Source organism: Simochromis diagramma, unplaced genomic scaffold (genome assembly GCF_900408965.1).
Source record: "Simochromis diagramma unplaced genomic scaffold, fSimDia1.1 OVJJ01000603.1, whole genome shotgun sequence".
In the NCBI taxonomy this organism is placed as follows: domain Eukaryota; kingdom Metazoa; phylum Chordata; class Actinopteri; order Cichliformes; family Cichlidae; genus Simochromis; species Simochromis diagramma.
The window spans coordinates 22,838,960-22,862,276 of NW_024387414.1; the positions used below are offsets into that span (position 1 = coordinate 22,838,960).

The window sequence follows — 23,317 nt, forward strand, 5'->3', positions numbered from 1 at the left end:
GGTACTCCTGATTTTTAAAGCAGGGATAACACTATATTAGGTTTCCCACAATTCAACAATGAATGAATGAATGATCTAGATAGAAAGATAGATGTAAGATAGATAGATAGAGAGAGAGAGAGATAGATAGATAAAGAGAGAGAGAGAGAGAGATCCAGACCCTTTTAACCAATTTTATTGTTAATCATCCAAATGGCATAATGGCAAACCACCAACAAGCTTCTTCTGATTCTTTCCTTTGTTTACCCATCAGTGTGCATGGCTTTAAAATCCAGGCCTCCTTTCCATCACCACTGTGGTTTTGTTTTCTATATTGCTTGTGTGCTGTTATATCAAATGCTTCAATACATTTGATGCTGTATTTTTCATGGTTGAACACATTTTGCTGCTGGCACAAAGTTTATAGCTGACAACAATGTTCTTTGCATTTTTTACTGGAGGGAAATCACAATAAAACCTGTTGTCTCCTTCTCTGCCTCTTTGTCATGTTGTATCCTTCATCTAGCTCACCTCCCATGTGTGCATGCCATCACAAGATTGCATTCCTTGGACAAAAACAAATGTCAGTCTGGCATGCTAGTGTTATTTGGATTAGTTAATGTGATATAAGAACACACAATAATTGATAATACGTGATACTGATGAGACATTGTCCAACTCTTGATATCTCTCCCTTGCATATGATCTAAATGGATATGGACAAACCAGCTTAATCAGCATGCTGCTACATATACATAAAGTATACTGTACACTTTCCGTCTGCTGATTAATTAACTAGTCACTATACTCTGTCGTTTAACAGTGATGGAAAATTTCCTTGTAATCTAACATCTGTCCTCCCATTATTCATGGCCAGTGCTGTCAAAGAAGCGAAATGTCCATGAGGTAAACAGTGATCTATCATACATCATTTATTCACTATCTCCCCACAGTAATGAAGAAACCTCAACCTTTCTTGTTTTCATCTTCAGTTTCAGTGTAAATGAGAATTTCCCATCTCGAGCTAAATTTGGGCCCAGACTGCTCAGCTAAACCTGGCTGCTTTACCCTCTGAGCAGTTTGTGTGTATATGCCGCCAGAAAGGCGCAGCATTTATTGGAATCTGCCTCGGCTCTAGCATCTCTTCTCATCATCAGGCTGTTTAGCCCACTACTGTTTCCCTTGACATTGTGTGGTTATCACTCCTGCCTAAAGGTAGAAGGTGTTTACCTTGATTTAGCGCTGCAGAGCCTTGTGAGCTTAACTCATCTACATAGGCTGGCAGGCAAACTGAAATAAACCAGTGTGGCCAAGAAAATCCTATTTAGAGCATTATTCAAAGCACTGAATCACAAAATGCAGGGCCATTGTGTTTGAAGTAAGCTAACCCAATTGCTGTGAGCATAACAAGGAAGTGACCATTTGTGTTGGTTCTCTTTGGAGATTTCCCGACTTTTTCAAAGCCCATCTTTGCTATGCTTTATATAATTTAAATCCCCCGGTGCAGATGGGTTCAAGCCACAATACCATTAGCCGGTTCCTGGTGGTGTCCATGTGACCTAGAAACTCCAGGACTTTAAGTGATCCTGCAGGATATCTTTGCATATTTATCAAGGTTACATAACACATTTTTGGTGAAGATTGGTCAATGCACACATTCTTTCCAGCCGTATCTGTCCTTTTTATGCAATGCTTTTTATTGGTGATTGAAGTTTACTCTAAGATGATTAAAAATTTCTTTGCTGAATGTGTTCATAGTGTTTAAGTACTGATACAATGATATTTGTTAATAACTGGTCAGTTAAAGCTAGATGGTGGCTATTTGTGGGTGTGCGTTAAATCTCGCTCTAAATTTGTGCCCCACTGCAAACAGGCTGTTTTATGTACTTGTAGTTGTTAAAGTATGACATTACAATAGCTTTTTAGGCTAGTATACAGCTCTCTTTTGCTTCCAGTGATCCAGACTTGGTGTGGTTTTAAACAACAGTTGCCCAAACTTTCTGAAGGTCTTTCAAAGTTTTTCTTTGGACATGGCCTGCTTTTATATTCATTTTCAGTCCAGTCCTTGTACCTGACCGTTTTTAGAGGAAGTTTTTATGTTTCTTTGTGAAGCTACTCAATACTCACTTATGAGCCATGAAACATATAAAAGGTATCTAACTTTCTAAAAGGTATCTAACAAGGGATGAACCAGTTTTGCATCTACACATAGCAGAAAATTTCCAAAGACTCAGTTTTAAATTGTAACTTTAGGTGCATAGGTTTTTTTTAATCTTGAAAAAATGCAACATTTAAATATAGCACAGTATGACAGGCATAAAATAGTCCCTAAGCCTCTAAGTGCTATTAGGTAAACTCGTGGAATATCTTGGCATGGTGTGTAGTGGTTCTCCAGGTCTCTCCAGAGCAGGGACCTCAACATCATTGAAGCAGTGTGGGATCATCTTGCTAAAGAACAGAACAAAAAGGCAGCCAACATCCAAATAAGTCCTTCAAGAAGCCTGGAGAACTATTCCTGAAGGCTGCTTACAGAAATTAAAAGAAAGTTTGTTTGAGTGAGTTCAGGGTGTATTGAAGAATAAATGCGGTCTTGCCAAATAATGACTTTCAGTCTTGTTAGAACAGTTTGAAATGCTGCATTTCCATTTATGTTTGCATATGTTTCAGTACCGCTGCACATATTTCTCATTTTTTTATACAAAATATAAAGGAATAAGGTGAGACATGATTTTAAGATTCTGGTTCGTGCATGAACCGTTATAAGAATAATTCCAATAGATGATTTAAATGATCAAGGCGCCCTCTCTTGAACCAAGGTGTTTAACAGCTGAGCCGGCTTTCCCCGATGATCAGTCAGCACCAGCATAATCCACATTATAAATTCATTCCTTTTTATTAATCTTAGTTTCTGCGGGAAGTGCATTGATAAAGGGGCTTTCCCCCCCCTACATCAACGTGTTTGCTTTTATTTAAAGTTGCCTGCCTCGAGAGTTTAAAATATGCAAGAGATTTGAACTAATTTATTCCATGAAGTTAGTGTAGTAACTTTATGTTACAGAGAAGCATCTGTTTATAAAGCCCCCTCCCCCAAATGGTAGGTTTACCCTTGGGATGGGACACAAAACCAGCTGTGTATGAAACTTCCATCTGTGCTTACATTAGTCAGGTCACGGTTTGTTTAACATGAATGTGCTGTACTAAAGCTGCTCAGTATCTGCGTCATTTCAGGTCTGTTTTTTCTGTTTCACAGTAACATGAATTAAGCTCTTTCCAGTATAAATATCACAGATATACCTAGAGATAGATTACATTAAAGTTTTATATTAAAGTAGTCAGTATGAGATTTATGGAGTCAGGTAATATTGAGACGTATTTACTTCATTAAAACAAATTAACATATTATTTATTTTAAAGTATTTATGTAATCTGGGTTGTTTTAGCGTTATATCATACTATACTGGTCTTTTTTAAAGGAAAAACAGGAACACAAATCAGAAAGCTTCTGGCAGTTCACAGGTGCATTGTAAACACTTATATCCGGTATTATTGTGGTGGAACAAGCCCGTTTAGTCTGTAATCTCCTGCTGCTGCATCTGCTATGGCTTTAATTGTTTAGACACACCAGGGTTTTTTCCCTGGACTTTTTCCTGCTATGAAATTTCAATACTTTTATATTTACAGCTGTTAAAACAGCCACCCACAATGTTTCTTTAAAAAAAAAAAAAAGTGCATCCATGTGGATTATATAAGTTATCTTGTGTATTTTCTCCCACTGAAGCTAAATGTTTGAGAACATTTACGTCAACAATAAGATCTAACAGATGTTACAGTTAATACAAAGTAAGCTGAGCATTTTTGTGTAAGAGAATTATTGCACATATAATTACAGAAATAACAAGTGTACACAAACACGCGCACAGGGCTGTTAAAAATGACAACGGCTACTGCATAAAGCCGTTGTCATGGGGATAAGTTGCAAACTGCATGCTAACTATCGCTTGCTGCCTGTTGCAGGAATTAACAGATGTGTGGGAGATTTCATTACGCTTACAGAGCCTCTGCTAATTGTGTAATTAGCTGTATACATAATCAGCAAGAGGATCAAAATATTACATTAACAAGTTCACCTGTTGTGAAAGTCACAGCACTGGTAACTGGGATGTTTAGCTTATTTAGAAATGACCTGACTTTAACAGCCACGGGAACATTTTAAACATCTAATGATGAGCTATGTCTGAAATCCATATTTATACTAAATTCATCAAAGTCCTTGGGTTTACAGCCGTAAGGTAATACAGGGTTATTTAAACTCTGATGGCACAGCACTTCAGGTAGATGCTGCATTAAAAGTTTAGATGACATCTGAAGGAGAATTCTTGTCTTAAAATCCTGAAAACTGCTGCTCTTCTCATCTTGCTAGAATCCTGTTTCCATAAAGAAGCACTACTGATCAGAGGCTTCAGTTCCACACAACCTGACATCTGTTTGTAGTAACTGTTCTTTCTGTTTAAATTAAAAAATGAACAACACAGATGCTTCTAGGCCCTCTTAGTCCTGCAGCAGCAAGGATGGACTCTCCTCTGCTTTCTGTTCCCCTCTCAAGGTCCGACTTCAAAACATGTTTAAAATTCTCCATTATAGGATGTTGAGCTCTTAGATATCTCTATGTGGAATTGTTGAATTATTGCCATAGCTCGAGCCAGTTGGCCTGTCCATACCTTGGCTAGTATCCAAGCATCTTCACTATTCAAGCCATAGGTTCTGATTGTCAGTGACTCCAAAGATTTTTGTTTTTGCTCTGGCCATTTACTCGGGACCCTAGTGCCAATCAGTTTTTTGACTGGTAATTCAATAAGGAATGACCATTTGAAAGAACAAGATGATTCATTGAAGTACAGTGTTTGAGTCATAAACATTTTAGCGATTAGGCTCAGATGAATTTGACAGGTTCCAACAGTGGTAGGAAGTAGGACAGGACCCCCCAGAATCTAGATGCTGGCGGTGGTGGTTATCAAGCAGATGGGAACTTGGATGAGTGACCAGGATGAGGTGGAGATGGGGAGGAGGCAGGCTGAGAGACTGAGAGGCAGAATGAGAATAGATTTAAAGCATGCAAAACTAAGGCTCAGTTCTCACTGAAGAAAAAATGATTGGGCCATGGTGATGGTAAATGGCCTGTATTTATATAGCGCTTTACATATCCAGTCATCCACCCATTCACACACTGGTGATGGCAGCTACATTGTAGCCACAGCCACCCTGGGGCGCACTGACAGAGGCGAGGCTGCCGGACACTGGCGCCACCGGGCCCTCTGACCACCACCAGTAGGCAACGGGTGAAGTGTCTTGCCCAAGGACACAACGACTGAGACTGTCCAAGCCGGGGCTCGAACCGGCAACCTTCCGATTACAAGGCGAACTCCCAACTCTTGAGCCACGATCGCCCACATGTCGTCTGTGATGACGACAGAAGTGAGGCAGAAGTGATTTAAATAATAGACCGGAGGTCCGGACGGCCAGGAATCCAGGCAGAGGAGCAAACACAGGTCTTACTCGTTGAACTTCTGCATAAGCTTCATTATCACTATCAGTAAAAAAAACAAAAACAATGCAAAGCATTAACTCTGACTGCTACATTCAATTTACCATGCCTAATTCATTTAATTAAATGAATTATTAAATAGCCCTAATAAATATTTGTAGGCGGTGTTTGCATGGAGCCCATAGGCTTGAAACCTGTTGTAAATGATTGTTTTCTAAAGTTAAATATTTATGACAAAATAAGCAATAATGATAATTACATGCAAACCTGTGCGTGTGTTGATCAGTTTTGATTAAGGGCAGACTGGCGACGGAAGCCAGAACACCACAACATTTGCACACATTTGCATTCATATTGCCTAATTTGGGTTGGTGCATAGAAGTAAATGATATCGTGTTTTTTTTAAATGAGTGAACCCTTGGACAATTAAGAAAAACTCTCAGGTGAAATAACTAAAACGTTCGCATTTTGGGGCATGATTGTGTGCCCATACAACTCAAACTGTACTAAACTAAGGAACTGGTTGAGAACATGTGCTCTGAAGACAAAGAAGGTATTATATTTAACTTTGAACATCCAGGAAATCTTGACAGACTTTGTGTGAGCCGGACTGATTACTGTTTCCTTGTTAAGGTGGAGGATAGTTGCAGCCAGACGTCTCACTGCATCTACAATGTGCAAACACATTATCTCAATTTTAGCCTTCTGACACAGGCTCGGTCTGAAAATCTGTATTGATTTTAGTTCTATTGAAACTAGTTAAAGCACGTTCCGGGCTTATAAATCAACATGAGCCCAAACAGACTGTGAGATCATCTTGCAAAGCCCAATATGAATGTGTCGTATTGGGCATCTGATAAAGGGACACTGCTGCTGCAAAGTGAAAGCAGAGGAGTGCCTCAGCATCCTCTTTTATTAAAAGGGATCTTTTTAAACAGTCATGTAGTCAATTTTCTCTGATTTCACTGTTTTACCATGTAGTGTTCATACGGGCTCTTTTTTTAAAAGACATTCGTGTTTTACTTTGTTGGTTTTTCTTATTTAATCCTCATAAAATTGCTTGTTGTGTGAGTCATTTGGAATGAGGGACAAACTGGTGCTGTGTGTTTTGATTGCGATTGATGCTTTCTTCTCAAACAGAGTGACTCATGGTGAATCACAGTGGGGGTTTTTTGTGAAATCGATTAAGATTGGCTTTAAGATTGGCTTTGTTAATGGTGCATGTGTGTGCTTGGGAAGGGAATAACACTTGTTAACAGAGAAGGCAGGGAGGAAGCAGGGGCCGGTCCCTTTGTTTAATCTGTGCTTCGGTGAGCTATAAGTCTGCTTCCCGTCTGTATACAGCACTTCATCGTGACAAGCAGGCACATATTAGCAGAAATATTGGCACTTACTTATAGCGCTGATCATATTTCAGGGCTATATGCATGTGATATGCTGAGACAACAAACTCAACACAACAAACAAAAACTGTTTAAGAAGGTTGTACTGCTCATATCTACAGACAGTTCTGTGGCTGAAATTTGGAATTGAAGCTGGTGGATCTGACCTGTGAAAGCCCTAATTAAAATTACTGGACCTGAATTAACATGCATTGCTGGAGTTTGCCCTGCTTGCTGCATGCGCCGAATGCTCATCAGCCACTTGACACCACTTCCAGGATTCAGCAAAACCAGAGGAAGGCAGATTGGAATTAAGCTTTGTTTGTATAAAAGATTTAATGGAATAGAGGTCCTGTTTGACATTTGGTGTAACCTTGTGATGTTGATGTGGCATTATTGTTAGTGGTAGATTTGAAAAAATCACCCTGAGATCCTAATGTTAAAGTATAGTTATATTTAACCCTTTAAGCTCATTTCCAGTTTTTTAAAAATTAAACTGTTTACCTTAAAATTAAAGCATTTTATCCATCTTAATGGTGGATCATCACACCTGGTAGTTTGTTGTTGAGGTTATCGGGCCCTCTCTACAAGCTGCCAGTTAAGGCAGACGTTTGTGGAGGCACTACAAATTTGACCTATGTGAAGAGGATAATTCATTGATTATTAATGATGACAAACAGTCCTCTCAGTGTAGGATTAGGTCAGACTTTCAAGGTGAATATAGGCACTGGAACCTTTGCTTGGTGGCTAATAATAAATATACAGGGCTTTACCTTGAACTATAAAGAGCCTCGATGGTGCCTTTCCAAATAACAAGTCAGATGGTTCCTCTCCTCTTTGGTCTGCAGGACATTGGCGTCCATGTTTTCCAGAAACAATTTGAAATTTCAGTTCGTCGGACCACAGAACAGTTTTTGCCTCAGTCCAGTTCAGTATAAATAAGCTTTGAGAAGATGATGGAGTTAATAGTGTTTCCAGATCGCATTCAAGTGTTGTTTCTTCTTTGCATGATAGAGCTTTAACCTGCATTTGTGGATGGCACAGTACAGCATTGCAAGCAACAATTTCTGGAAGAGTTTATGAGCCCATGCATGAATTTCCATGCCCAGTTTAAATAAACTCATTCCTGTTTTTAATGCAGTGTGGCCTGAAGGCTTTAAAATCTCAGGCTTCCAATACCGATTCTGGCCTTGTCTCTTGCGCACAGAGATTTCTCCTGACTCCCATAATCCTCTGAAGCTTTTCTGTGCTGTAGATGGTGAAATATTTTTGACAATTTTAAGTTGGTGTTTTTTTATTGTTCTACGATTTCTAGATAAATGCAGGTTGATGAACTCCTGCCCATCTTTACTCCTGAGAAACTCTCTAAGATCCTCTTTTCAAAATGTTTTTGCAGGTGCTTCTTTTTAGTACCACTTTCTTTTCCAGCATTTTGCTTCCCTACGCCCCAATTTTTTTAAAGATGTGTTCTTCATAATTAGCTAATATTTTTCATGAACTGTTAAGATGTCTCATCTTAAACATTTAAATTTGTTTTCCTTTGATTATTGTCAGTTCACAAGATTTGCAAATCATTGTGTTCTTCTGTAATTTACATCCTTGCAAATGTGGTTATATTTTGCAGATTGAGTTGTGTGTTGAGTTAACTGTGGCTAACAACACAACATCACAAATGTGAGTTAGTTTCTCTGATTTTCTCTGATTTTCTTAAAAATTAAGCATAACTCATTTAGGTTAAAGGTTGTGACTTTATGAAATAATTACATCCAATTCACATTTCACTTGTTACATGTAATAACTTAAGATGTCAAATATAAGAACCAGTGTTGCACCAGGAAGTGCGGTCTCCATGCAGCTAAATTAACACCTCTCAAATAGGTGTTAATTTAAAAATAAATAAATAAACCTTAAACACAATAACCCTGATGAATTATTACAGGATTGCTAATTGTGTTAGACTGCAGCTATTATCAGTTTATGCCTAATCACTGCATGTAGAAGCAACCTGCGTCACTCTTGTCAGTGATGTAGTTTTGAACCTACCAGTGATATTATCAGTTATTTAAAGGGTTTTTTTAAAGCAGCGCAGCAGTAACCTCTGGGCTCCCAGTGAGACGGAGAGAAATGCTGAAGGTTCAGCAGCATCTAATCTTGCAGCTGCAGCATAGATGTGTGGTGAAAGCAGCAGCTATTCTAGCTGGAGTCAAACTCACTGCCCTAGGTACTCATATAAAGACTCATGCTTAGATTTTTGTCTTCACAATTTGCCCTTAGTACGCTGTGTGTTTGTGTGCTTATGTGTGTATGTTTGCAGTTATTTATTCATGAACGAGTGTTTGTTTACTGCTGTATTTGTGCAGCTGAAATGACTGTACTGAACTGAACTGTTACTGAACTTTAGACATTGTTTATGTAGACCGTACATCGAGTTATACAGATGGAAAACTCTGCATTAAACTTCCATAAGCTTTCACTTCACAATGAATCATAAATGGATTTATTTACTTATATGTGTACATTAGAATGATCCTTCCTTCCTTTCTCCAGTTCACCTGAAATGCTCCTGCTTGCAGATGCTTAGCTGTCAGAATGGACCGTATCAATATCACATTACTGTTGTTAAATTTTAAAGTTTGAGCAAAAATAACCAAGCACATTGTGATCTGGTCCACATTGTTTTGTTAGTGCCAGGACGCTGTGGGCTATTGTGAATCAGAGCCACACCAGCATGTGTTAAACCTAACCAGCTTTGGTGTCTCCATGACAGGATTACCACATCAAATATGAGGGCAGTCTCCTGCAGTGGCATCCTGTTGGTACAGGCCCTTTCATGTCCTGTTAAGACCCGAGGCTTCACTGTATACACTTCTCTCAAATCCCCAGTGTAACAAGGACATTATGAGTGTGTGTGCGTGTGTGTGTGTGTAGGTGTCTGTGTGTGTTTGTGTGTGTGTGTGTTCACACTTGCACATGAATACACACGTGTCCCCTCATGAGTTTGTGAGACAGACAGACAGACAGACAGATACATTTTGGGTTATCCGAATGAAAAGAACTGAGCATGCACAAGCACCTAGCACACTGAAAACAAACACGTCACCAGACAAATAGATCTGGTGTTTTGGTTACTTACAGTTTACATGTGTTTCAGAGTAGTATTTTTCATGATTCTCACAATCCTGATGCCGAGGACACTGGATGCTTTAATACACTTTGGGTGATTATGTGTTATTCCGGAAGAAAAGAAAAAGGCACGCAGAAGCTAGCCGAGCAACATAAAAAAAGATGCTACAGTTAAAAGCAGCTCTGGTGTTTTGCTGATTGATGTCAGTTTTCTGGGGCAGCACGGTGGCACGGTGGTTAGCACTGTTGCCGCACAGCAAAAAGGCCCTGAGTTCAATTCCACCATCAGGCTGGGGGTCTTTCTGTGTGGAGTTTGCATGTTCTCCCCGTGTTTGCGTGGGTTCCTTCCGGGTACTCCGGCTTCCTCCCACCGTCCAAAGACATGCAGCTTGTGGGGATAGGTTAATAGGATAATCCAAATTGCCACTAGGTGTGAATGTGAGTGTGAATGGTTGTCTGTCCCTATGTGTTGGCCCTGCGACAGACTGGCGACCTGTCCAGGGTGTACCCCGCCTCTCGCCCTATGACAGCTGGGATAGGCTCCAGCGCCCCCCGCGACCCTGAAAAGGATAAGCGGAAGCGAATGGATGGATGGATGGATGTCAGTTTTCTGGGAAGAAAAAAAAAATACTCACCAGCGTAAGTTCCCTTGAAAGTAGACCTGGGCATTGTTCATCCACGTGCAACATCCAGCCCATTTGCTGTCCCTGACCAGCCATGTTTGGACGATGGGAAGTTAGAAGTCAAACATAAATACGTACATAAGTACATATCACATTGATGACTCGGCATCAGAAAATGGCTTACTGCATTTTTGCCCTGTTTTTTTTTTTTTTTTTTAATTTATGAACTCATAATTCAACGTCCATGGTTTCTAGACTTCATCCACTCAATGGCAAGCTGTCAGTTAATTTTTGAGTATTAAAAACAAGTATTTTTATTAAAATTGTCTAATTACGTTTAAACCTCACAAAGTGGCAGATTGCATAGAAAGTATAATGTCTGTAATTCTGAAATAGTTTTAAAAAAAATTCATTTTAACTGAATCTTTATCTTTTATTTTAAATCCACTGTCATGTGGTACAGAGGCAAATTATTAAGAAAAAAGTGGACCTAGCATCCTAACTGCACATACTTAATGAAAATTCTTGGTATTAAGAAGAGATGAGCACACACGTTGCAGCAGGTAGGGTCATGCCCATACTGAAGGTTATCCTTCCACAGAGGCTTTTCTTTATTCCCCTTCCTGCATCCCCTTTAGATAAGGGAACACAGTGATGCTCAGCACTATCTCCTATACTAAACAACAAGCACAGAGGCCGTCCTTGAGACCTCCACAGAGGTAAAATAGAAGATGGTCCAACATTATGTTCTACCCTGACACATTCAGACCTCCCAAAAATAGAGAAACCTCACCAGACAGATGTGTTCAGTCAAACAAAAAATCTAGAACAAGTAAGTGATGGATAAAGTGCTGGGTTCCATACCAAGAAACACTATGCAGTGCAAATGTCTTTGAGTGATCCAGAAGAGTAGAAAAGTTATACGTAGTACAGGAAATAAATTGACCATACCTTTATGTTGCATTTCACAGCATGCACACCCTATGAAGCAGTATACATGATTCAAGTTCAAGCAGTCTCAGTGTATTTACTGTCAGATCATATATGTTTATGAAAATAAACATATATCTTATGTTTATTTTCATATATATTATTTTCATATATGTACCAGAACACAGCGTAAAGTCTTTCTTTGAGAACAGGATGAAAATACAGGACAAAAAAAACCCCACTGAGAAATGGAGGGACTGCAGTGTTAACTGTATGTGGGAAACTTGAACTTATAGACAATTGTTAGAACTAGTAAAAATGCAAAATATTGATTAGAATTCTGCAGTGTGATTATAGCGGACAATGCTAATGCTAATTCAGTGGGTAGAGCGTCTCTGTGAAGGTTCGTTTTAAGCAACAGCAGCTGTGAGATGCAGATGTGTTACACAGTTAAATATCTGTCATAACAACAACTAGTAAGTTATCATATTTTAGACCCCCCTCAAGAACATCAGAGTTACACTGTATGAGGTATTTAGTCTGTGCAGCTGTGGCTTTGCTGAATGTTACTGTGGCCTGGAGCCAAAGCCAAGATAAAGAAACGTTGCTGCTCACTGGGTTATTACCTCAGGCTCGGTAGATATGACCTGATAGCTGCTCTAGTCTCTCAGCTCTCTCTCTTTCTCATCCAGTCTCACACAAAAAGCCCCATCTTGCAAAAACAACATTTTCTAGTTCTAACTCACAAAGTGTGTCTGTGATAGACAGCTGAAAGATATAAGGCAGTTCTTTTGTATACATATGAAACAAACAGCTGCTGCACAACCTTAGATTATTGCTATTATTTTTATTATTCACAGAACTTAAACTGTGGATCCCAAAATTCATTTGTCTGCACTGACGTAAGTGCAAATATAAGCACACTATTATGTGAGCCTGGCATAACTAGTGTACTATATACAACAGCTTCCTCGCGTTGCCTAGCCTCAAGAGCGTCAGAGCATTTAATTCCCTGAATACAATATAATTTTTTTATTAAGCCTGCAGGCTACATTGCCTCTTTTTCTTATGAGATTTCAGTCTGGTCAGAGAGAAGCAATGTAACTGACTATAACCAAGCTAAAGTCTGCTAGCAGTATTTTTCATTTAGCTGAAAAATGTAAAAGGTTTCATATAAGAATTAAATTGGATTCACAAATAAATAGTTTATACATTAAAAAGTGTTTTTGACTGTATCAAAATTCATCATTTAAACTGGGAAATAGCAGCTTGAAGAAAGACTCACAACTCTAACGTTGTTTCTAGCTGTTTTTAGACCCTTCAGTCATGTCATGTGATCTCCACTCCAGACTGATTTTGCAAAATTGTCATGAAGATAAAAGTCTTTTAAAGGAAATACTGAGTCACCACTCATTTCTTTATATTGTGCTTGGAAAATGAGAAATAGATGAAGTGATTTCTTGATGCATGTGTAAACATATATGGGGAAAAAGCAAAATGCAAAGCTACAAGCTACAAGCAGCAACAAAAAGAAAGTTATAGCTTGCCTTCAAGACCTTGAAAAGGACAAAATCATTGACAGCCTTACATATCACCGCCTTTATCCAGGGGATGCCTTACCCTGCATTTACGGACTTCCTAAAATCCACAAGGAAGGGATCCCACTCAGACCCATAGTCAGTAGCATAAACTCAGCCACTTATAACATTGCAAAACACCTTGCTACCATCCTTGCACCTCTCGTGGGGAACACCGCACACCACATCAAGAACTCCACCGACTTCACCGACAAGGTCCAGAAACTTACCCTGGATCCAGATGAAACCATGGTGTCCTTTGATGTAGTCTCTCTCTTCACTTGCATACCCACCATGGAGACTGTGGAGACTGTCAGAAAATGACTACAAGAAGACAGCTCCTTGGAAGACAGGACCAACTTCACACCCGATCAGATTTGCACACTGTTAGACCTCTGCCTTACCACAACATATTTCAAATACAACGAGGGCTTCTACAGACAAAAACATGTCTGTGCCATGGGCTCCCCCGTGTCACCTATTGTAGCCAACCTTTACATGGAGGAAGTGGAAAGGAAGGCTCTTGGCACTTTCAAAGGAAGAGTACCCAGCCACTGGTACAGATATGTAGACGACACCTGGGTCAAAATCAAGACACAAGAAGTGGAATCCTTCACTGCGCACATCAACGCCATGGATAAAAACCATCAAGTTCACCAGGGAAGACATAAAGGACAACTGTTTGCCTTTCCTGGACTGCACTGTGCACATTGAGGAGAATGGCAACCTCAACATCGAAGTTTACCGGAAGCCCACACACACGGACCAGTACCTCCTCTTTGACTCCCATCACCCTCTGGAACACAAACTTGGAGTGATTAGGACCCTACACCACCGGGCAGAACATGTTCCCTCTAAGCCTGAAGGAAAAAAGAAGGAACACACGCATGTAAAGGAAGCACTCAAAACATGCGGTTATCTTAATTGGGCATTCATAAAGTCAGCAAAGAGGCACAGAAAAGAAGATCAGACACCAGCGAGGGAGGATAAGAAAGACAGACGCAACAACATTGTCATCCCCTATGTAGGGGAAACTCAGGAGAGTTTTTCTCCAAGCATGACATCCCGGTGCATTTCAGACCCAGCAACACACTCAGACAAAAACTGGTTCACCCGAAAGACAAAACTCCAAAACACAAACTTAACAATGTGGTGTATGCTGTACAGTGCAGCGAGGAATGCCCAGACCTCTACATTGGAGAGACCAAACAGCCACTTCACAAACGCATGGCACAACATAGAAGAGCCACCTCCACAGGACAAGACTCAGCAGTCCATCTGCATCTTAAGGACAAAGGTCACTCTTTCGAGGATGCCAATGTTCACATTTTGGACAGAGAAGACAGATGGTTTGAAAGAGGAGTGAAAGAAGCCATTTACGTTCACTGTGAGCGACCGTCTTTGAACAGAGGCGGTGGTTTACGACACCAACTGTCTGCCATCTATAATCCAGTTTTCAGTTCCCTTCCCAGACGTCTTAATGCCCACTCATATCCTGGGCCTCAGGAAATTGCATGCTAGGGTGGGGATATGTTTCACAATGAGCTCACCCGAAACCCTGGCTGATTGTGACCCACACCCGTTTTCACACCTTGGCTCATGTGATTAGGTAGAGGATCATCAGGGGGTCCTTTTGTCCCTCTTTGGGGGGAAACTCCCACTGGGTTTAATTCTGGGACTCTCCACCATTTGACCCTAGAACTGAAGAAGCTTCTCGGATGAGAGGTGAAACATCTTCAAGCAACTTAAAGAAGTCCAGACGCTTTTCTTTCCAAGCTCCTTAGACTACGATGACCTGGATGACTGAGAACCTTCACAGACAAAATGCAAACAAACAGAGTTTGCACAATTTTACGAGCCTGAAAGTCAATATTTTGTATGACGACTTTATTCTTCAATACAGCCTGAACTCTCAGGCAGTTAATTTAGGCATTGTTGTTTCTTCAAACAGTCCTCAGGAATAGTTCTCCAGGCTTCTTGTAGGACATTCAAAGCTTTTCTTCGGATGTTGGCTGCCTTTTGTCCTGTTTTTTGTCAAGATGACCACACTCATCATTAATCCCATGATTTCAATAATGGAAAGTTCTCTGTGGAGGCCAAACCATTACTGATAGTGTTTCATTGTGAATTTTTATATGTTTATTTTGGCAGTATGCTATGCTAAAAAGTGAAACTGTTGCTAATCAAACGCTTTCCAGTTAATATTGGATGGTAGATCTAAAATCTAATGTTACCTTTCTGCATTCGTGACAAGATCCCCAACACCACTGACTAAAGTTCACTCCCGAACCATGACAGAGCCTCCACCGTGTTTAACAGATGACTTTATAAACTTGCTGTTGTACTTCTCTCCTGACCTCCAGGTGACAATTTGAGCCCAAAAATTCAAATTTGGATCATCACTCCATAAGACCTGCTGCCACTGATACCAAGTTCTTGTATAATTTAGTGTATCTCAACCTTTTCTTCCTGTGTACTTCCTCTGAGACCATCACTGAACAGTAGACAGATCGGTTGAGAGGCCATTTCTCTGGTCCTGTGTTAGGTTGTTGCAGGATTTTGTTCTCTTTCTTAAGAACATCGGTCTCAGATGCTGTTCATCTGCTGTAGGTTGTTTTTTAGGCCTGCCACTTCTTCTTTTGTCCTCCACTTGTGCAGTTTTCTCAATTTGTTATGGACACACTGCAGACCACGCCAAGATATGCCAAGTTTTCAGCTAAGAACTCTTTGGGCATCAGCTTGTTGGTACAAAAATACTATTTTATGCCTGTCAGACAGTGTTTTCTTTGGATTTTTTTCAACTAAAGAAATGGGAACAAATGATATACTTTGCTGCCTAAAGATACAAAAAAATTGGTTCTTTGCTAAGTTGTCTGTTATGCGTCAACACATACATTTCATCCCTAGAGTTAGGTACCTTTATGCCTGAATGCATAAAGAATGGGTCATTGTTAAGTGGCTTAACAAATCAAACCCTGTGCAAATAGTCAGGTATGAAAATGAGTAAAAAGTAAGGCAATGTCCAAGTAAGAAAGCCGAACTACAGCTTACAATCACACCAAGCCTGGCTCAAAACATACAGACAGGAGGACTGTCTAATACAGTACACTGGCAGTGTTTAGGATTTCATCCACCCAGGATTCATTTGCAATTTGTCATCATTTCTATAGTTGGCCTAAAGGTAAAGAAGGCCCACTCACTTGCTTTTTCTGGAGCTTTCACCTTTATCGCATGCTGTATGTTGTATCATTACTGAGCTCATGTGTTAGTAGATTCACTTGTCACATGACCAAACTCCATCTGTTCATGAAGCTTTACCAGCAAGAGAGAGAGAGTTGTTAGCATGTGTCAGTCACAGTTCACTAGTTGATTCATGGAGCTGAATTATAGACGAGTACAAAATAAGTAATTCTCCTTATTGGTTTGTTTCTACCATATTACTGTGCCTGGACTGTAATACGTCTATCAACCACTGTTTCAGCTGTCTGATGTAAAGGTTCCAGTGAAGGCAGTCACTCCTCCTGACTGAGCAGTCATTATTAATATCACAGGGTTTACCTCTAAAGTTGAAATATATGCGTTTGTATACTTTGGCAACTCCGTTTGAATATAACTAAGATTAAGAAGAGACGTTTTGGGTATTGCATTCGATAACATGATGTTTTCTTTAGAAATATATGGCTGTAAATTGTATGAGACAGATATTTTGCAGTCTATGCTTTGAAGAGCCTCGAGGTATTCAGCAGCTGAAATTGGTTCAAGTCCAAAACAATTTTCAAAAAAAATTGCAACACTGTGAAAAGCAATAGAATTTCAAAGTGAAGGTTGTGACCCATCAACAATGTTTTTTTATATATATATATATATAAAATATATATTAACACAAATGCACACAGACACACAGACAGACACACACACACTCGCAGAGAATCAATGAACAAACATGTCTAATACAGGCCTGTAGTAGATAGACAATGTGTTTAAACTAATTGTGCACAACTGTCCATGTCTTCACTTTAATGTTATACTTTGTTAAAGTTTTCTTTCTCTCGTACATTTGCCATTTTTTAGCCATATTTCCCAGCACTAATGCTCAGGTTGCCTGCTGTGAGCAGCTCTCTGGAGATCATCACACAGTATCTCCATACTGAGTTGAGGTCTGAGCTCCTAAAAATGATTTTTCTTTGTTTAAAGAGACTCTCTTGAAGCTTTACTTTGATGTTTAGTGTAATTATCTCACTGTTCTGCTGAACTTTATAACCACTCTGATATTCTTCTTTAAATAAGCGATGGTCTTGAGGACAAAGTTTTCTCTCAATATTGGAAAACTGACACAACTCCAAGACCACAAAGATGGAATCAGATCAAGATGCTTCATCTCACAGTGTAACCAATAGCAGTAAGAGTGGAATGAGTGTTTTTATCTAATTCTAAAACAGACAATTAAGCAAATTTTCCGCTGCTCACAAATGTTTAAATTTCATACTGCAAACTGTGCATCGTCTTGCTTTTTTATTAGAGCTAATTGTTATGTGCTCAAGGATCTGTGTGCTTCATCAACAAGCTAAACACGAAGACGTTTATGGACTTCTATATGAGTATAAATAAGCAATATGTTACTCCATCTGTTAGGATTTAAAATAACTTGATTCCGTCTTCATGATTGTTACCAATTCTATAAAAATGACAAAAGCAACACAGTAGATTTCTGTCCATGATGAGTCCTTGTGGAGTTTTTTCCCCCGTTTCTCTGATCACGCGCTCAAACTTCTTGCTGAGCCCAGATGGAATCGGTTGGGGGTGAACACTCATGCCAGATATCAAATTTGAAATCTCAAGTCTGCCTTGTATGAATCACAGATGAACACAATATGGATGGAAGTGGATTCAAAGCTAAATGGAATGAAAAAGGGGTTGGTTGGAGTACTGGTCTCCTAATGGAATAAAATAAAAACATGCTTGTGCAACATGACTGTTTAAAGTCACGACGTGCCTCACTCATGTGCAGAGAAGGAAATATTGAAGTGTTTTCTAAGTGTGTGTGTGTGTGTTTTTTCCATTTCTAGAAAAATATCAGTCATATTTTTTATCACAGTTTTATTATGAAAATTTATTTGGATCTTTGTTTTCTTCAAATTACTTTTTTTTAATCTGAAAACTCTGTTGAGACCTTTTAAACTTGTGGTTCTGTATTCTGCATTCTAACCTAACTAACCTAACCTAACCTAATTCAAGGTGTCATTCACACTAGTAAGCCTTAACTTGATTCACGCTACTGTGCAAAAGTCTTTCCTTTATAGTTTGCTCATTTCTCTCATTTTTGCTTCACAGGAGCCAAACTTTGCTGTAGTTTTTAAGGAGCTCTTGAGCAACAGAGATTTTTCATTTTCTGAATTTACAAAAATGTCAACAATAGTACAGTTTGACAGATATAGGGTAATATTTTGGTGATTCCCAAAGATCAATTTGCTGAAAACTTGGCACATGTCAGCGAATGTGCAGTGTGTTTTTTTTTAAAACGGACAAGAAAGAAGGGAGAAGCCTGAAAACTATATACAGCAGATGAACAGTATCTGAAAGTCATGCCCTTAAGAAACAGGGGGAAAAAAATCAACAAAGATACAGGACCCAAGAGATGCATCTGACCCTTCAGCTGATCCATCTACTGTTCTCTGAAGCCTCATCAGAAATGGTCTCAGTGGAAGGCTGGCTGTCAAGAAGCCCTTTATAAGAAGGGGGAAAGGGGAGAAAAGGCTGAGGTGTGCTGAATTGCACAATACTGACTGAAAATCAGTGTCAAAGGGTCTTGTGTAGTGATGAATCCAAATTTGAACATTTTGCTTTAAATCATTGTCAATATGTATGGAGGAGGTCAGGTGAGAGCTCCAACAGCGAGTGTCTACAGCCATCTTTACAACACAGTGTAATGTCTGTCATGGAGTGAGGGAGCAGACCTTAACATTACTGAAGCAGTGTGGAACAAATATTAGAAATGTAATATAATTCTGCTCACTGTTTTGGCCCATGGCAGGTGATTGACATCAAAGAGAAACTCAAGGAGTCCAAAAGGTTCTGGTCCAACTTGCCAGATGACATCTGTGCCAAGGGCAAACTCACAGAGCCCGATGAGGAGCAGTGCTGGAACAGCCACACTAAGGGCAGGTGAGGACTTCTGGTACTCTTTATAAGCACAGCAAAGTCACACGATCTCTCCTGTTATCACATATTGCCTGCCAGGGATTAAAATAACCACACTCTGTTCAGAGATTATCGCTCGCTCTCTCTCTCTCTGTAAGTACAATGGGTTAGTACTCTTATGGAGAACTTGTACAGTATATAATCCCTGAAGGCTGTAACACCCAGAGGAGAGAGGCGCTCCAACACTTCTTGTCACCGGCGTTCAGTTTGCAGTGTGAAGCTAAACCGTACAGTTGATTGGTCACTGTGTCGTGTCTGTAACAGTGAACTAGAGAAAATATATCAGCTCATCACTTTAGCCCTCTCCAAGAAACAAAATCAGCAGATGGTGCAATAAAAGACAATTGTTTGTGCCAGTAACATTTTTAAGCGCCACTCTAAATCTGGTGAGTAAATTGATAATAAAACATCAGTAACAGTCAAACTGCGTTAGAAGTGTGTAAAATCATTGGATTCTCTTCTTATTTGAAAACGGACTATGTCCAGCTCCGTTCGTTCACCTTTAAGTTATTAAATAAAATACAAAATGATTGGAGAAGATGATGAAGCACAGATTGCATCGCTGCAAAGCAGTTAAATAATTCTTGATTCACTAAGTTACAACAGACAAAACAGACATTTGTGTGCTTCGGGCATGTTAAGAGCTCTCTGTGTGAAGTGCAACCACTCCCAACATGAAATAGACCGTTAAGCCTGATTGCACTCCTGTGTTTTGTCTGATTTAAGCATCTGCCATTAGAAAGAACAGCTCTTGTAATTCTGTCTAATTTCACTTGGTCTACTTTGGGACTCAGCTTGTCGTCCCAAATCATGAGCGCACATGCTGCATTTAAGAGATATGCCGCATGTAAATTACCCATATGGAAGAGAAAAAGAAAAATCCTTGGTAAATAGTTGTGTTTTCTACACATTATGTGTCTCGTGCTATGATCTACTAATTAAAGTGGCCATTTTCACCTTTATGTCATAAAACTGAGTGATTGTTACCTTCATGAATAAATGATTATATGAGACAAGCAGCCATGTGGAAAAGAAAGTTTTCACAGGACTGTGTGCAGTTCTTTGAAATACTAATACACCAAGATTCAACTACCTGCAGTCGTAGTACTTTAAAGCACTTGTTTTCTGTATGTTCATGGTCGACCCATGACTGAAAGGAGTCCAGGGTCCTGTGGCAAATAAGAGAAGTCATGTTCGGTCTTTTCTAACTGCAGTGTTAATAACTTTAACATTTAACATGCTAATTGAGGCCTGTAGAGTCAGAGAGGTAGCTCTTGGATTTTCTGCTTATTTCTCTGAGAACTGCTCGGTCTGACATTGGGGTGAATTTCCTGGGGATTTCCACTCCTGGGAATATTGTGGCATTGTTTTAACCTACCATCAAACTGCCAAACTTCTGCTCTTATAGAGGTGCTCACGCTTGCTGTTGATCAGTAAGTAAATTTGGTTTCTGGTTGCCCTCTAAATCCCTATGGAAACAGTAACAGTGTACTTAGTTTTTAACAGGACTTCAGAGAGTTTGGTGAAAACTTTCTTTTTCACACGACTGTATAAGACTACAAGACTTATGTATATATGAATATCACATATTATTGGAGGGATTTCTTTATTCTTCTGTGTGAGAACAAGCAAACTGAGAATCACATTTCACCAGTTACACCGAAAACATGTGATATAAATAGGAATACTTTATTCTCGGTTTGTCTGTCAGTGTGCATGGTCTGAAGTTACACAGTGTTAAGCTCTGTGAGCCGCCTCACAGTAGATTTAGTGTCAGTGATGATGGCTTTCTGTTGTTGCAGCCAAATTATCAAGCATACATAGAACAACATAATTCATGAATATTTTTCATAAACATAGTGATAATAAATTATGTACTAAAGGATGTGTCAGTACAGATTTTTTACATTAGTTTATTTATTTAATATATATATATATTTTTTCCATCAGTTCTGACTTGACTGTCATCAACATATGTCCCCAAATACTCGACGACACTTGCAAGTTTTTTGGTGTGTCGCTGTGTCCAGATATTTTCCTGAAGTGGTGAAGGAGGGTCTAACCAACCAGGTGAACAACCCAGAGGTGGAAGTGGATATCACCAGGCCCGACACGCTGATTCGGCAACAGATCATGGCGCTACGTGTCATGACCAACAAGCTGAAGAACGCATACAACGGAAATGACATCTACTTCCAGGACTCCAGTAAGCTTTCTTATTTGCTTATTTTTGCACTCTATCAATTACACACACGCTCACAGCTCAATCTGTGGGTGGAAGCAATCTAACAATAAGTAAAATAGATCAAGAAAAGCTTTCCCTCACTGCATGTTACTTTTGATATGGACTACATTACACCACACGCGGCACTGTGACAAATATATACACTGTTACTACTGAAATAAGATCTCAGTTGTCATTCATGTAGGAACTCAGTATACAACTCTGCAGGATGTTTAGTGTTGCACTGAAGCAAGACTGACATTTATTAGGAGAATAAATAGCTCTAGGTGTGGTGACACAGACAATGACAGACAACCAAGCCTATGTTTAGGAAGATGCACATCTCAAATGCTGCTATGACAGAAACCATTCTTTCTGATTCTGTGGATCCGCTTAAGCTGACAAGATGGGAGAAATTCTGCGAGCTACAAACAAAACATGTGGCTGCATGACTGCTGCCACCATAATTTGTACTTCAGCTCCATCTTTGCTGCTGTCATGTTTGTTTTTCTCTTGGGAGCGATGTCTACTTCAGCATCGTAGATCCGACGCTAAAGCGCCCGAAATTATTGCATAGGTTGCCAAGGGAAGCAAGAAAACCGTAAAAAAAAAAGGACGTTTACGCGTGATTTGTTGGTGAGACTTTCCCCCGCACTTTGCCGTTCACAATCACATTTCCCACCATTTTAAACTGAGCGAGGAAAGCCTGGCACTGTCGGCTGTAAAGGAAACTTTTACACCAGCACTTGAGATCAGATAATCAAACAGAATTGCCCTGAGAAGCAGATCTTTTCATGGCTGCTAAGTAAATCTTTGTATGTTTTTAAAATTGAGGTCTGTGGTTAACTTTGACATGTAAATTTGCCCCACTGAACAATAGGAACTGTCTCGACAGTACCTTTGAAGGAGCCGAGTGTCCCAAACAGACAAAAGTATCCCAGCTCATTAGCTTTGTTGTACCGTTCACTTTAATTTTTAACCTCACGCTGTCAAGCTGTTCCAAAAAAAGAAGCCGGCGTGTGTTGTACAAAAAAATTGAACTCAGTGTCTCATTAGGTACACAAGCCGGCGAAGTCTTAGTTCAACAGCTGCTTTAGCCATACAAGTAGTCATTAATAAGGTGTTCAGCTTATGTACCACCAGCACCTCAGATCGAAGAAACCCTCCTGAATTACCACAACGACAGAAATCATGTGCAGACTCCGTGAGTCCCCTTCCCCCGAATCAACAAGTAAATGCATGTGGAGGCAATATTAGGGTAATGAGTAAAGAAGTGCTTGTAGGACATTTGAGAAAGTCTGTGAAATTTTAATCATAACATATTTCAGCCTTCTTTTCCCAACATACTGTAATTAATGTGTGAAGCTGTTGCTTTGAGGTGCTAGAACAATTTACAACCTCATTTCTCCTCCTGGTTTTTATGGTAGAAAGAGGCATTCGCTGACAAGAATGGATTGTACTGCTGTATTTAAATTCAGATTTCATAGATTTTCTTTATGTATTTGCATAATTACCTTGTACAATAACACCAAGTGTATTAGATTGGATACGGTTTTTATACCGTCAGTGTCATTTTTTAAACCCTAACCTTAAACCCTTGTATGTTTTAGTTTATTTAAGATAATTAGGCTGTGAGCAATAAATTGGACAAAAAAGTCAGATATAGGACAACTGATACGAATTAAAACTAGTATGCAAATTGATATTTATTTTTAAAAACTTTAGATTTTTCTGGCATT

At 39.5% G+C, this 23,317-nt stretch overlaps 1 protein-coding gene across 3 annotated transcripts in view; it reads left to right on the top strand.

Annotated features, from left to right (window-relative positions):
- LOC120721466 (glypican-6-like) overlaps positions 1–23,317 on the top strand; it is a 144,853-nt gene that overhangs the window by 117,812 nt on the left and 3,724 nt on the right. For all 3 annotated transcript variants that reach the window (XM_040011823.1, XM_040011820.1, XM_040011821.1), the window contains 2 exons: positions 19,188–19,318; positions 21,385–21,560. In XM_040011823.1, the coding sequence (XP_039867757.1) occupies positions 19,188–19,318; positions 21,385–21,560 (307 nt within the window). The remainder of the gene's footprint in view (positions 1–19,187; positions 19,319–21,384; positions 21,561–23,317) is intronic.